General features: G+C 42.9%; 1 protein-coding gene across 1 annotated transcript; it reads right to left on the reverse strand.

The window, feature by feature from the left end:
• Nucleotides 1–444: 444 nt before the first annotated feature.
• On the reverse strand, nucleotides 445–10,769 carry drd4a (dopamine receptor D4a). Its single transcript, XM_041037766.1, has 5 exons — nucleotides 10,717–10,769; nucleotides 8,354–8,785; nucleotides 5,479–5,591; nucleotides 2,353–2,942; nucleotides 445–650 (listed from the first exon to the last, which is right to left on the reverse strand). Exons 2-5 carry the CDS (start codon nucleotides 8,603–8,605, stop codon nucleotides 445–447), a joined length of 1,161 nt encoding a protein of 386 aa, XP_040893700.1. The 5' UTR covers nucleotides 8,606–8,785; nucleotides 10,717–10,769.
• Between the last annotated feature and the right edge of the window lie 1,748 nt (nucleotides 10,770–12,517).

The raw sequence follows: 12,517 nt of genomic DNA on the forward strand, positions 1-12,517 counted from the left end.
ACGAGGCGTTTCCTGCATAAACAACCAGGTCACCTGAGCTGCAAATGTAGGAAACTTTAATAAAGGATCCTGAAAGAAACACCAGAGGCGTGTGGGGTATGATTACACTATCGCCCGCAGGGTTGTCGTTGCATCACAAACACACAACCTGAACTTCAGTGAAAACTTTTATTCTGAAAAGATGAATTTCCACATATAAAATCAGTTCTTGTCGGTTACGCGATGTAGATGTGTTGCTGACGGTTTGTTCCTCAGACTGAAGCTTCTTCACGGGAAACCTGAAGCTCAAACAAACTTTACTGTCGTCGCGTGTAGAAAAATAAAAACCTCACAGAGGAAGGAAACAGTGGCATCGTACACAGACTAAACACCCTAACTCTACAGTCAGTAGCATCTCTTGTGGCTGTTGTGCGTTTGGAAATCGTCCATGCAGCAGCAGCAGTTCTAGGAGCAGCAGCGGTGAAGAAACTTTTTGAAGAAGTTCCTGAACTCGGTGTTGAAGACCGTGTAGATGATGGGGTTCAGAGCGCTGTTGACGTAGCCGAGCCACGTCACCACGCTCATCAGGGCCGGCGGGACGTGGCAGTCCTGACAGCGAGCTCGCATCGTGTGGAGGACAAAGAAGGGAGTCCAGCAGAACAGGAAGGCACCTGCAGGAGGACAAGAAGAATCAGAGATCAGACGTTTGTCTACAGCAGGACAGAAACACCAAGAACCTCACTTTGATTTTAACAGCATTTAGATAAACCTCCTCCACCACCCATCTACCGTCCAATGTACCCAACCAACAAACTTACCTGCCCACCAATCAGCCAAGTGACCATTACTCACAGGTTGCCACCGAATTGTGAGATGAGATAATCAAGCAAAGTTTCTCCAACCTACCTACCAACTTTCCAAACTACTACCTGACCTACCTGCCTACCTCTTTACCCACCTGTTCACCAATCAACCAATTTCACTGCCAACCTATAAACATACCAAAGAGAACTTGCTCTTCCTTGTCTCTTCCTACCAATTGACCAACCTATCTGCCTAACCTGTCTAATAACTTACCATTTACTTATCAATTTACCTGCCTACTGTATGTATCTATCAACCTACAAAACTACCTACCAACATGTTTATTAACCTACAACAACCTGCCTTTACACACCTACCAGTCACCTTATCTACCTACAAACCTACCAACCAATCTACCATCTACTACAACAGTTTACCTACCTGTCACCATGCAAACCTACCCACGTATTTCCTGACTGGAAAGATTAATTAACCTACTAGTCTACCAACTTGCTATCTATGCACCAGTTTACCTACACATCTACCAGCCGACCCCCCAATACCCCGTTCAGTGGTAGTTGGCTGTAAATAACACACAGCAGGTGGACAGAGTTGACAGAATCTTTCATTTTCATTATTTAAAGAAAACTGTAGAAAACTAGGGCGGAAAAACCTGTGAGCAACTGTAATTGAATCTGATTCTATTCATGCAGAGCCGTTTTTTTTCTGGTTTACTTCCATGTAGACCACGAACACAGGCCTGGAGCTTAATATGCAATTATACAAAATGTTTTATTGGCCTGTGTGTAAGTGTAATTAGGTTCTTTCTCTGTATATTGTTGAGCCTCCACCTGAACTGACAGGTAACGTAATGAAGCAGAGATTCATGAGAATTACCTGCACACTGAGAATCATGTCTGACCGAGCCTTACGTAATAATTGGATTTCAGATTAAGGACCTGCAGGATTAGCTGCTGTGTGCTAAAGGGAAGCACTTCTACGCATTAGGACCAACCCTGGCTGCTATTATTAGGCCAATCTTTTCTAACTGATGTGCCTCTGAACAGACATCAGAGGTAAAGGTGAGGCGTTCAGGTGCCTGCTGTCACCCATTATATCACCGTTCGTTACGTGTCTGGGTTGACGGAGGGATGATGTTCCTAAATCCTTCGTAACTCATCTAAACGTTTGTGAACTAAGACGTGAATGAATGTTTGCGTGGCAGTAGGGATTTCTGGCATAAGTATTTTCTTGCTCAAAACGACGCTGCCTTTCTCTTTTTGTCAAAGCTAGTGAGGACACAGCCGTCTTGTTTGAATAAAAGTAACTGGAATTGGTTTTCAGTGTTTAAATGCACTGTCCTGTCCCAAGTCCTGTGTTCTGTCCGTCCAGAACAGCAGATAAAAGTCTGGTGTGTGAGGCCGATGAGTTTCAGCTTGTGGCGTCCGTCAGTCTCACAGTGAAGTTGTTCTTTGGACCCTTTAACCCCTGTACCAGGTCCTAGTCCAGCCTTGTATTGAGGTGATGTTACTGGTAGCACAGATGCTGCTGAACAGGAGGTGAACTCACCCACAACGACAGGAAGCACCTTCATGGCCTTCCTCTCCCGGCTGTTGATCTTGGCCCTCTTCCTCCTGTGAGGGTCGGGGTTGAACTTGATCTCTGCAAAGCTCACTGTCGGCACGGGGCCGTCTTTGCACTCTGATGAGTGGAAGTGCCGGTCCGCAGACGGGAAGGTGGACGGTTCGTCCGGAGTGTCCGTCAGCTCCCGCTCTATGATGGGTGGCAGCGGTGGCGGCAGCGAGGCCAGGGGTGGCAACGAGGAGGCGGCCTCCTGCAGCTTGCGACAGGCCTGGATGCTTTTCCTCAGCTTGGCTTTACGCGCCTCCTCCCAGCGCCGCAGGCCACGAAACATGCCGCAGTACAGCAGCAGCATGATGGGACAGGGGATGAAGAAGGAGCACACGGAGGAGTAGATGACGTAGTCATTGTTCTCCAGTTTACACTCCGTGGGGTCGCGACCAGGCACATTGTTGATGCCGAACATGACAGGTGAGGCCACGGCCAGGGCCAGGATCCAGGTGGCCGACAGCAACACCACCTGACGCAGGTCCACGTGCTTCCTGTTGTAGTTGAGAGGGATCGACACGGCGATGAACCTGCAACAAGTGAGAGAAACTTTACAATCTGCTGCAAATTAAACCGCATCACTGAACTGAAGTGAGAGCTGCTGCATCATTATTCAGGGTTAATTCATGATTTTCACATTCATGTGTTTCACATTCTTAGGAAGTCTCACACTACAAAGTGAAATCAATTCATCCATGTGAAATGGGTGGGGAGTGGAAGCAGGGCCTGTGGTGACGTATTTATACCACTGAGCCATTTTCAGTTCAGTAACATTATGTGCAATCCAGTTCATAAAAAAGTAAAGTATGAGGATTTTATTTTGTAAAAAGTTATTCCATGCTTTAATAATACATTCAGAAAAAAGAAAACTTTTATCAAAAAGGAACTGAATAAAAGCTCCATCCTCAATTCTTATCAAATCGAAATCTGAGCACAACAATATTTGTTGTAAATCATAATATAAAAGACACAAGAGAATGAAATGAGCTTCATTTTCCACCTCGTTCACAGTAATCAAAGATTCTTTCTTTGTCAGCCACTCCTCAGTCTCAATATGTAGAGTCACTATTACACATCTTATCTGTACAGAGGGATTGTTTACATTCATGCTAATTATATTAAAATAATAAAATAAAATAAAATGCACGACAATAAAAACTGAAGTAACCACTTCTGTGGTTACTTCATCATCTTAACAACTGCAAATCTTTAAGACTGAGCAGAAGTTGTTTTTCTGTCTAAATAAATCTTCCTAACCTGAATCATGACAGCTGATGGCAGAATCAGAACGCTTCTGCGTTTTTTATTGTTCCCAAATGAATCAGATTCACTGACCCTTTTTTTTTTTTTTTCTAGCAGTCGACTCTTTGATCTGTCACAACCAGAAAGTCTCAGGTGGAACTAACGAAATGAATGATGCCTCATTCCAGTAATTATTGCCATTACCCCCACCCTGTCTTACCTTTGGACAGAGCCAGCGAATCAGTGGCTGACTCATTAACCCTTCACCAAAATGTCAACCTATTCTTTCAAAGGACTGTGATCAGCAGCAAAAACAGGTGAAAGTCAAAGAGGTCCTTTGACTTTCCAACAAGAAATATCTGTCTCAGGGGCCTCCCTGACCCCCCAGGCCCCTGGTCCTGTTCAATAATGCATCTATGAATGATAGCAGGTCATCACTGAGTTTGCTGTTAAACCCATCAAACCTGCAGAGGGACCAGAAGATTCTCCCCTTCAGCCGCAGCAGGTGGACTCTCCGCAGACCTTCTGGATCTGTTTCCAGCTCCTTCTGTTGAATTATTAAGGCTCAGCCGTCCAGTTAAACCTCTAACTGCTTCAAAAAGCTTCAGATCATCACCATCAGTCCGCGTTAGCTTCACTGCCTCCATCAGTCTCTGATGTAATCATATTTTCTGGAGTCGGGACATCAGATCTGAGGAGCTGCCCGGGTCTTCAGCTCAGAGTTTCATCCTTCAACATCAGCCGTGGGTTCAGATAATCTCATTGAGTCAAACTAACGAGCGCAGAGCGAAGCTGGCAGTTCATCACTGCAGACACATCCTTCATTTGGGCTTTTAAACTCTTCTGTCTGCTCTGATTTTTCTTCTTTTGGAGCTTTTACAGGAAACAGACAGAAGGTCATTGCCATATTTCCACATCAGAGTAAACTGTGGCGCGAGCGTCTGACCCTGACGAGCTTCAGGTGAGGATCCGAAACCCTCAGCGAGGCGTCCTCGGTGGTCCTGACAGACCGCTCAGGGTTCTGGTTTGATTAATCAGCCAGTTGTTCCTGAGTGACCCTGACCTGAGGCCGATTAAAACTCTGGCTTTGACACAGAGTCTGTGAGTTACGGCTGAACTGTGACCTCTTCCTTTCAATACACTGCACTGTTTCCTCTGATATTCCTGCAGGAGTTTAAGGGTTAGTTTGACTGCAGAGCGGCAGCTAAATCATCTGTGTCTTCTCACTACAAGTGGTCGGTCTGTCAGACTCAGGCTGAAATATCTACACAGTCACAGTCTACTGTCAGCTGTAGAAAACCTGGCACTTTTAATTCCTCCTACATTTACAGAAGTCCAGCAGTCGTGGAGCATACAGATCCCGTCTCTGTAGACGTCTGGGTCTCGGACCTTTGGGAAGTGGTCCACAGCAGCAGTGATGTCATCATCACTGTCAACATGGCAAACACTGAGCTCCTTATTCATCTTGGGGAACAGGTATTAGTCTGAGGGGCCACATCAGGGCTCAAGTCAAGCCGAGGACCTCCTCAGGTGATCAGCCCTTGAGACCCAGGCAGCAGACGACTACATGAAGGTGTAATGAGAGCTGTGTAAACTCATCTCCTTCTACCTTAGGCCACAAATTTATCAATCACCTCTCGTATTATTTAATACTGTTCAATGGTACCAGACTTTTTCACATTAAACTGTCGTTGTGTTTACAGACGCGTGTGTGAAAGAGGCAGTTTTCATGTATCACAGTTCACATTCACTCCACTTACAGCACATCATCTCTGAAATCACATTCCCACAGAGAGTGACCTGTTATTTTATTTGTAGCCTGACCTGTCGATGCTGATGGCGCAGAGGTTGAAGATGGAGGCGGTGCAGAGCATCACGTCCATGGTCATGAGGCCATCACAGATGGTGGTGCTGAGGGTCCACACTCCGTCCTGAAACTGGGACACAAAGAGACGCTCGGTATGGTCACTCATACACACACACTTACTCAAGTACAGTCCTTACAGAGGTTAACTTAGCTTATACTTAGCATTCATGATGCAGTATGGCTGCTGTTATTATGTATTACATACCATTAAATGATACTGAACAGTGTGGTTGTTCAAGCTGATGCTAATTGTGATTTGTGATACTTTTACTTTTCATGCCTATGTTTGCATTTTGCAGATAATACATTGACACTGTGGTTTTCCTTGTCAGAGCGGAGAGGTGCAGGAGGACCCTGAGGCTGAAACACGGCTGAGCTGCGTCGTTTTGTTTTAATTAGTTTAGTTTCTGTGGTCAAATGTTTGTTGAGACAACAGAAACAAAAACAGTTCAGATGGCAGAGCACACAAAGATAAAGTGTGAGCAGGAAACGACAAGAAAAAAAACGTGATGAACGTACAAATAAACAGAAAGAAGACGAGGGGACAAAAACCAAAAAAAAACAAAATACTAGCTGACAAACACAGGCTGTTTTTTTATTGTTTTTAATTGTTTTCCTAAATCTGTTGTAATCGTGGGGCCCCTCGGCTGACCTGTGGCCCCTGGAGCAGAGCCAGCCTGTGGAGGAATGTACACACTGTTTCCTGAGCTCTGACAGACAATGACTGATTTTTACCAGGACTGGTGCTCATCAGTCAGATGTGAAAAATAGTTTCCCACCGAGTTAAAGAAAAAAAAAAACAAAACAAAAGAACTTAAATTAACTAATGAGAGTGAAATAAAAGGGGTGACAGAGTGACGTTCGAGGCCCAGCTGTCATGTGGAGAACAAATAAAATCTGAATAAATGATGTTAAATGTGAGATCTTTGTGTTTGGCTGCCCAGTGACGTCATGGGTGGAGGGCAAGGGGGGCGGGGCTTCACCGGGAGGTCACCTGGAGTTCATTGCAGATGGTTAAAGGGACAGTTCAGTGAATTTTAAACACAGACGTCACATTAACATGATGTTCACCTGACAGTTTAGATGAGGTCCAATAAGACAAATGAAAAAAAACAAAAAAAAAAAACTAATTAATGAATGAATAAAAGTCATAAAAATATAAAATTAAACTGAATAAAATTATTACTCATTTATCTGTACGTACAGCACCTCCACTGATGGGGGCCCACAGGAGACATTACAGATGTTTGACCACTGCACTTTGTACTTTGTACATATTATATCATTTAATTATTAGTATACACTACAATAAAAGCAGGATTTCACTGTTGGTTGATGTGAAGCTAGTTGAAGAGAAGCTAATCATTGTTTTCATTTTGGATCAAGCTGCTAAATGTTTTTATTGTTTAGTTTATAAAAACAGTGAGAAATAAACATCACAATTATCCAGAGCCCAAAGGGACACCTTCACAATGTCAGTTCTAGTCTAAACCTCAAAACAACGGGAAATAAATTAAAACAAAAATAATTAAAAGGAAAATTCAGCAAATCGTCCTATTTGAGAAGCTGGAGCCGAGAAATGTTTGGTCTTCTTGCCAGTTAATATTCTGTGAATGAATGAATGAATGAATCAACTAATCATTTCAGCTGAACAAAACATATTTTATAAGCTCTTCAAATGTTTTCTGTGTGCAAAGTGACTCAAGCTGTCAGATAACACTCAGAGAACAGAGAGCACCTTCAGTGAAGTACAGGACTTATTTATATGTATTTGTACTTAGTTATTTTCCATCACTGGCTGTTGTTGCTGTTGAGCGTCGTGTGGGTCCAGATGAGAAACACTGGGAAACATTTGATGCTCACATAAACAAATCAGTAAATCAGTCTGTTTCTGTTTTACTGTTTTCTTGTTTATTCATGTTTACTTATATCAACAGAAACAGATAAAATAACAGCACATCGGGACCATCCTCTCTTTTCTCTCCACTTCTTATCTCTGTTCTCCGTTTTATTGCCTTTTTCCCCTCAGCATCTTCTTTTGTCTTTTTATTGTGTTTGTTTTTATGTTTGCCTCGCTGCAAAAACAATTCTGTCTTATGGAACAATAAAGAACCTGAACTGAACTGTGAGAACAAAAGGTCACAAGGTTTAAGCACCAAATACTTAGTGACTTTTAAGCTGTTGTTTCCTGCTGCTGCAGCAAAATCCTTATTGTTCTGTGAATCCGTAAATGTTTTTACCTTAAAATTCCATTAATTCACTCGTATAATGAGATAACATTGTAATTAAGATGTTTTAATGGGATTTTAAGAGAATAATTAAAGGATAAATTAACGGACTGTGATGTGTTTGAATGGGTTTTAATGGTCTGTATGTAAGGGTTAATTTCGACTTTAGAAAGACCTTAGTTTTTCAGTTAATTTGAAATAATTTTTTTTCTTACCTTTTCCACCATACAGAAAAAACTTCCAATCATCAATTAATTGATCCATTAATTTGAGCTGGAACTTCATTGGATTATTAATGGCTTTGAAAATTAAGTTTTAAGGAGGCTGACAAACAGGGATCTCATAGCACCTTAATTCAGTTAAGGGTTTTGGTGTACATTAAGGTTAATTCAGGTCATTTTAAAGGTTTTGTGTGATGTGAAAAATGTCATAAACAGACTCACAAAGTAAAAGGCTAAAGTCCTGCACCTGGACTCTGTAGACCCAAACAGCTCTGAGGGGCCCCTGTAACAGGTGGGGGTCCCTGGAGGTCTAGATGCACCTGTGCTGTGAACAGGACAAAGCGTGTCACCTGTGCTGAAACAGACCGCGTGGTCAAACTCACCTCTGAGTAGACGAAGAGCGGCAGCACGAGCACAGCGAGCATCAGATCCGCCACCGCCAGACTCACGATGAAGTAGTTGGTGGTGGTCTTCAGCGCCTTCTCTGTGAACACGCTCAGACACACCAGCAGGTTCCCGCAGATAATCACCACGATCAGCAGCACCCCGAACACCAGGGCCGGCAGGTTGTGTCCCGCCGCCGCGGCCGCCTCCGGGACCGCCGCCTCCGCCCCCACGCTTAGATTGGCCGCCATCTCCGCCGCGGCTCCTCCGCTCCGTCCCGGTCTGAGCCACCGCACCGCGGCCACCGTGTTCTCATGAAGGCCGGGTCTGGTCTCCGCGCTGTGGTCTCATCATTATGTCACGGAGACTCAGTGCAGACTGTACTTCACTGTGCTGCTCCGGAGCGGTCCGGCGCGCACTTAACGCGCAAACTACGCGTAAAACAGAGTGGAAACAGGCAGAATTTGGTCTTAGTCACAAAGTAGAATAAACATCAAAAACGTCAACTCATGACAATTAAATCAATGGTGATAAAGTTCACCATTTTCTGTCCTAAAGAATCTCAGAGGAAACAGTTTAATCAAAGACGCATTTTTAAAAATCCTCAGATCATCAGAAAGCTGTTGGTAAATCCATGTCTTCAAAGCCCAGGCTGTGGAGTAAAGACCCTCTGGAGCGTTTGTGCGGTCAGACAGCGGCGAGTGTGTCGGGCTGCGGGTGTTCTCAGCTCCGGTGAGTTTACCTGCAGCCTGCTAAAGGCCACCGGGGCCAAATTAGCCGATTAAAGCCGCTTAGCAGCTGCGCTTTACGGCGTCCTTCAGTCCTTGAGTTCCGACAGGAGACACAATTTGCCCGTCTGTCTATAGGTCTGGTGTGTGTGTGTGTGTGTGTGTGTGTGTGTGTGTGTGTGTGTGTGTGTGTGTGTGTGTGTGTGTGTGTGTGTGCGTCCGCTGCAAAAAATATCAACAATTTTAACTGTTAAATCGAAGCTGGAGAGGACAGTAACTATGTCACAGAGGCACATTAACCAGCAGAGAGATGGTCACTAAACAAGTCTATAAATGTACAGTACAAAATAAAATGCATTTGTAAATACAGACAGTAGAATTTAAAATGTAAAATTCCATAGCTGAACCATTTAATAGGGCTCTAATGACCATAGGCTTATTTAAATTGAAACTGTATTCATTGAAATTGAATTCAATTGAAATTAAAAATGTAAGACTTCACTTAAACTTGAGATAAACTGAGTGTTTCTGTTCGTGTCACCTCAGGACACTATTCACACACTGTTAACTTTTTCCACTGTGAATTTACAGTAAATTACTGGCTAATAATTGCATTACTTTCAGAGTAATTTCCACTAAAATTACAGCTGTATACTGTAACTTCACAGCTAGCTGTAGATCACATTGTTACTGTAAAAGTAATGCAACTCATTGGCCAGTAATTTACTGTAAATTTACCATTTAAGTCACTGTGATTTTAACACAACTACACAAACGTGTTTTGAATTTGCTTCACAATAAACAAAGAAAACAAAGACCATACTCGTTTTATCTTTTATTACAAGTAGATAAGTAGAACAAGTAGAAAACTGCAACAATAAACTAACAATAACAACAGACTGGAAATGACATTTATTTGCCATCCAATCAAACTCCTTTCCTATTTCAAAAAAATATTTCATAAAAATAATTTCATAGTAGTTTTTAGGACATAGACATGGAAAAAAAGACAAAAATGAAAGCCAAGTAAGATTGACTACAGGCAAGCATATCAGGTGCGTAGAGATGGAGACAGACATGCAAACATTGAACAATCATTGAACAAACCTGTGACCTAAGCAAACATGCGTGTTATATTATTTAAGTTATCCACTTGACAGCCAAGTTAAGAAAGACAATAATACAAATGAAATGATGTGGGGTTGTTGCTGCTGTAACTGGGCTACTTAGCTCACTTTAACTTCGACGTGCGCGATAATACGCGGTTAATTCACTGCATCTTCGCGGTCAAATGATTCACAAACTATCGACACATGGGAGCCATAAAATTAAATTGGATAATTTAAGCTTTCCAATGGTACAAGTTACTTATCTGTGTGGCAAAGCTTCGTTGAGAAAAATGGCTTTGAAATGATGTCTGGTTGCTGCGGCCGCTGCTGCTGCTATGGGCTACTTAGCCTTTACGCTAATTCGCGGCTAATTCACCGCAGTTTCTCAGCCGAATAACTCTAACTATCCCTCCCATTAACATACGGAGACCATAAAAAATGAATTCTTTCATTCATGTACTAACTCACACACCTAATAGCAAGTCATAACAAGCTGTCTACTATTTTAAATGATGTTCACCTTACCTCTTTGCTCTCATCTTCGTATGTATACTCCAAGTGCACCTGGTGTACCGCTGCTCTGCCTTGGTCCCACAATGCAAGGCGGTTCAAGCGCGATTCAAATTTTACCGTAATGTGTTGTGTTATCATACAATATCAAACATACAGTACAGTATTATTTTGTGAAATTCGGGCAAAAGCGATGTTCACAGTCATTTACTGTGCAAACATTTTTGTATATTGCGAAATCTTGTAATGTGAAAATACAATACAATTTATTGTGAAACATTACAGTTAAATGTCGTTAAATCCTGGTAATATCCTACTGCAGTTTTAATCACTACTCCTCAGAACTTAACATGATACATCTCATGAAACTGTTATCTCCACTAGAATTTACAATAAAATTTAGTGAGATTCAAACCAAAGCGTCTGTGTCTTTAAAGAGGTCATTTTCAAAATAAAAGCCCTGGATAACACTTGAAGGTTAAAACATGTTGGTGGGACATTTTTTGCAGTGTAGAATGAAGGACTGAAGGTTAAACTGAGCAGAGAGGAGGAATACCCCACCCACCCCTCCACCCATCCACTCCTCCACCCACCACAGCAAACTACAGGAATCCTCTGCTGCTGACTGGGGTGGTTGCTATGGTGTCCATATACATAGGGTGGTTGCCCAGTGATTGCTGTTATGTTGATAAATGGCTGTGGCGGTTGCTGAGTGGTTGCTAGGGTGTTGGCTGGCATAGCTGAGTGGTCGCTGGACTCATTGTAACCAGGCAGCTGCTGGTGTTGGTGCTGCCAGCTGGTTGTTAACTTATTGCTCAGGTGTTACCAGGTGCAGCGTTTCTAGCACTTGTATCTAATAATATATTCAGTTCCAGATGTGTGGCAGCTCCTTTAGTTAAAAAATCAGCCTTGAGTCTTCTCCAGTCATCCAACAGGAGGCTAAAAATAGTCCTGAGGGAAACAGATGAGTCTGACAGGCTCATCAGACTCTTCTGTTTTATGTTAATCAGACGTGTGAACAGTGGAGTTTGTGTGATTATCTCAGAGTGTTTGTCAGGACGTCAGAGCTCAGCTGCTGTTTTCACTCAGTCAGTCAGAAATCACCGCCGCCGGTCAGACCGAGCATCTGAACATCAGTCTGCCTCTCAGGAACCACGAGCTGAGATCAGATGAGACGACTCGGTCACGTGACCTCACCTGTTTCCAGGTGACACAGTCTGTTTTGAGTCCAGTGTTTAGATTTACACCCTGTTAACATGCAGAGAATCTATATTCCCATGTTCATTAAAGCCACAGTGTTTTTCTCCACAGTTTTTCTGTGATGTTTTTTTTCCAGTGTTGCTCAGCCACATTTAACTGTATGTGGAGGAATATTTCTCCTTTCACATGTTTTATCACAGTCATTTTCCCACTGCCCCTGCCCTTCAGTTTGCTTCAGGATCCAACAGATGCTTCAACATCCTCCTCCTCCTCCTTCCATCCTGACCTTCCTGCCTGTGGCTGAGAACAGAAGGAGCAGAGAAGAGAAAAGAGGAGGGAGGATCAGAGGATCATTGCTGTTAGTCTCATGATATTCTGACTTTTCATCAACACGTGTCCACTTTCTGTGTCATGTTTACATTCTATTTGTGTGATCAGCAGTTGTTGGTGCATTGTTTGTTTGTGTGTTTAATGTCTGATAAGTCTTCAGGTCCAATCCAGTCTGGTTTTAAACCACTGACTCCAGCCTCCTCTTCAGCAAAACCAATGAGGACTTTGGACTCTCATCATCTCACTTGGTCTGAAGGTGACGAAGTGATTTTTCATTTTTAATTTT

Source organism: Toxotes jaculatrix, chromosome 5, assembly GCF_017976425.1.
Source record: "Toxotes jaculatrix isolate fToxJac2 chromosome 5, fToxJac2.pri, whole genome shotgun sequence".
Taxonomy (NCBI): Eukaryota; Metazoa; Chordata; class Actinopteri; family Toxotidae; genus Toxotes; species Toxotes jaculatrix.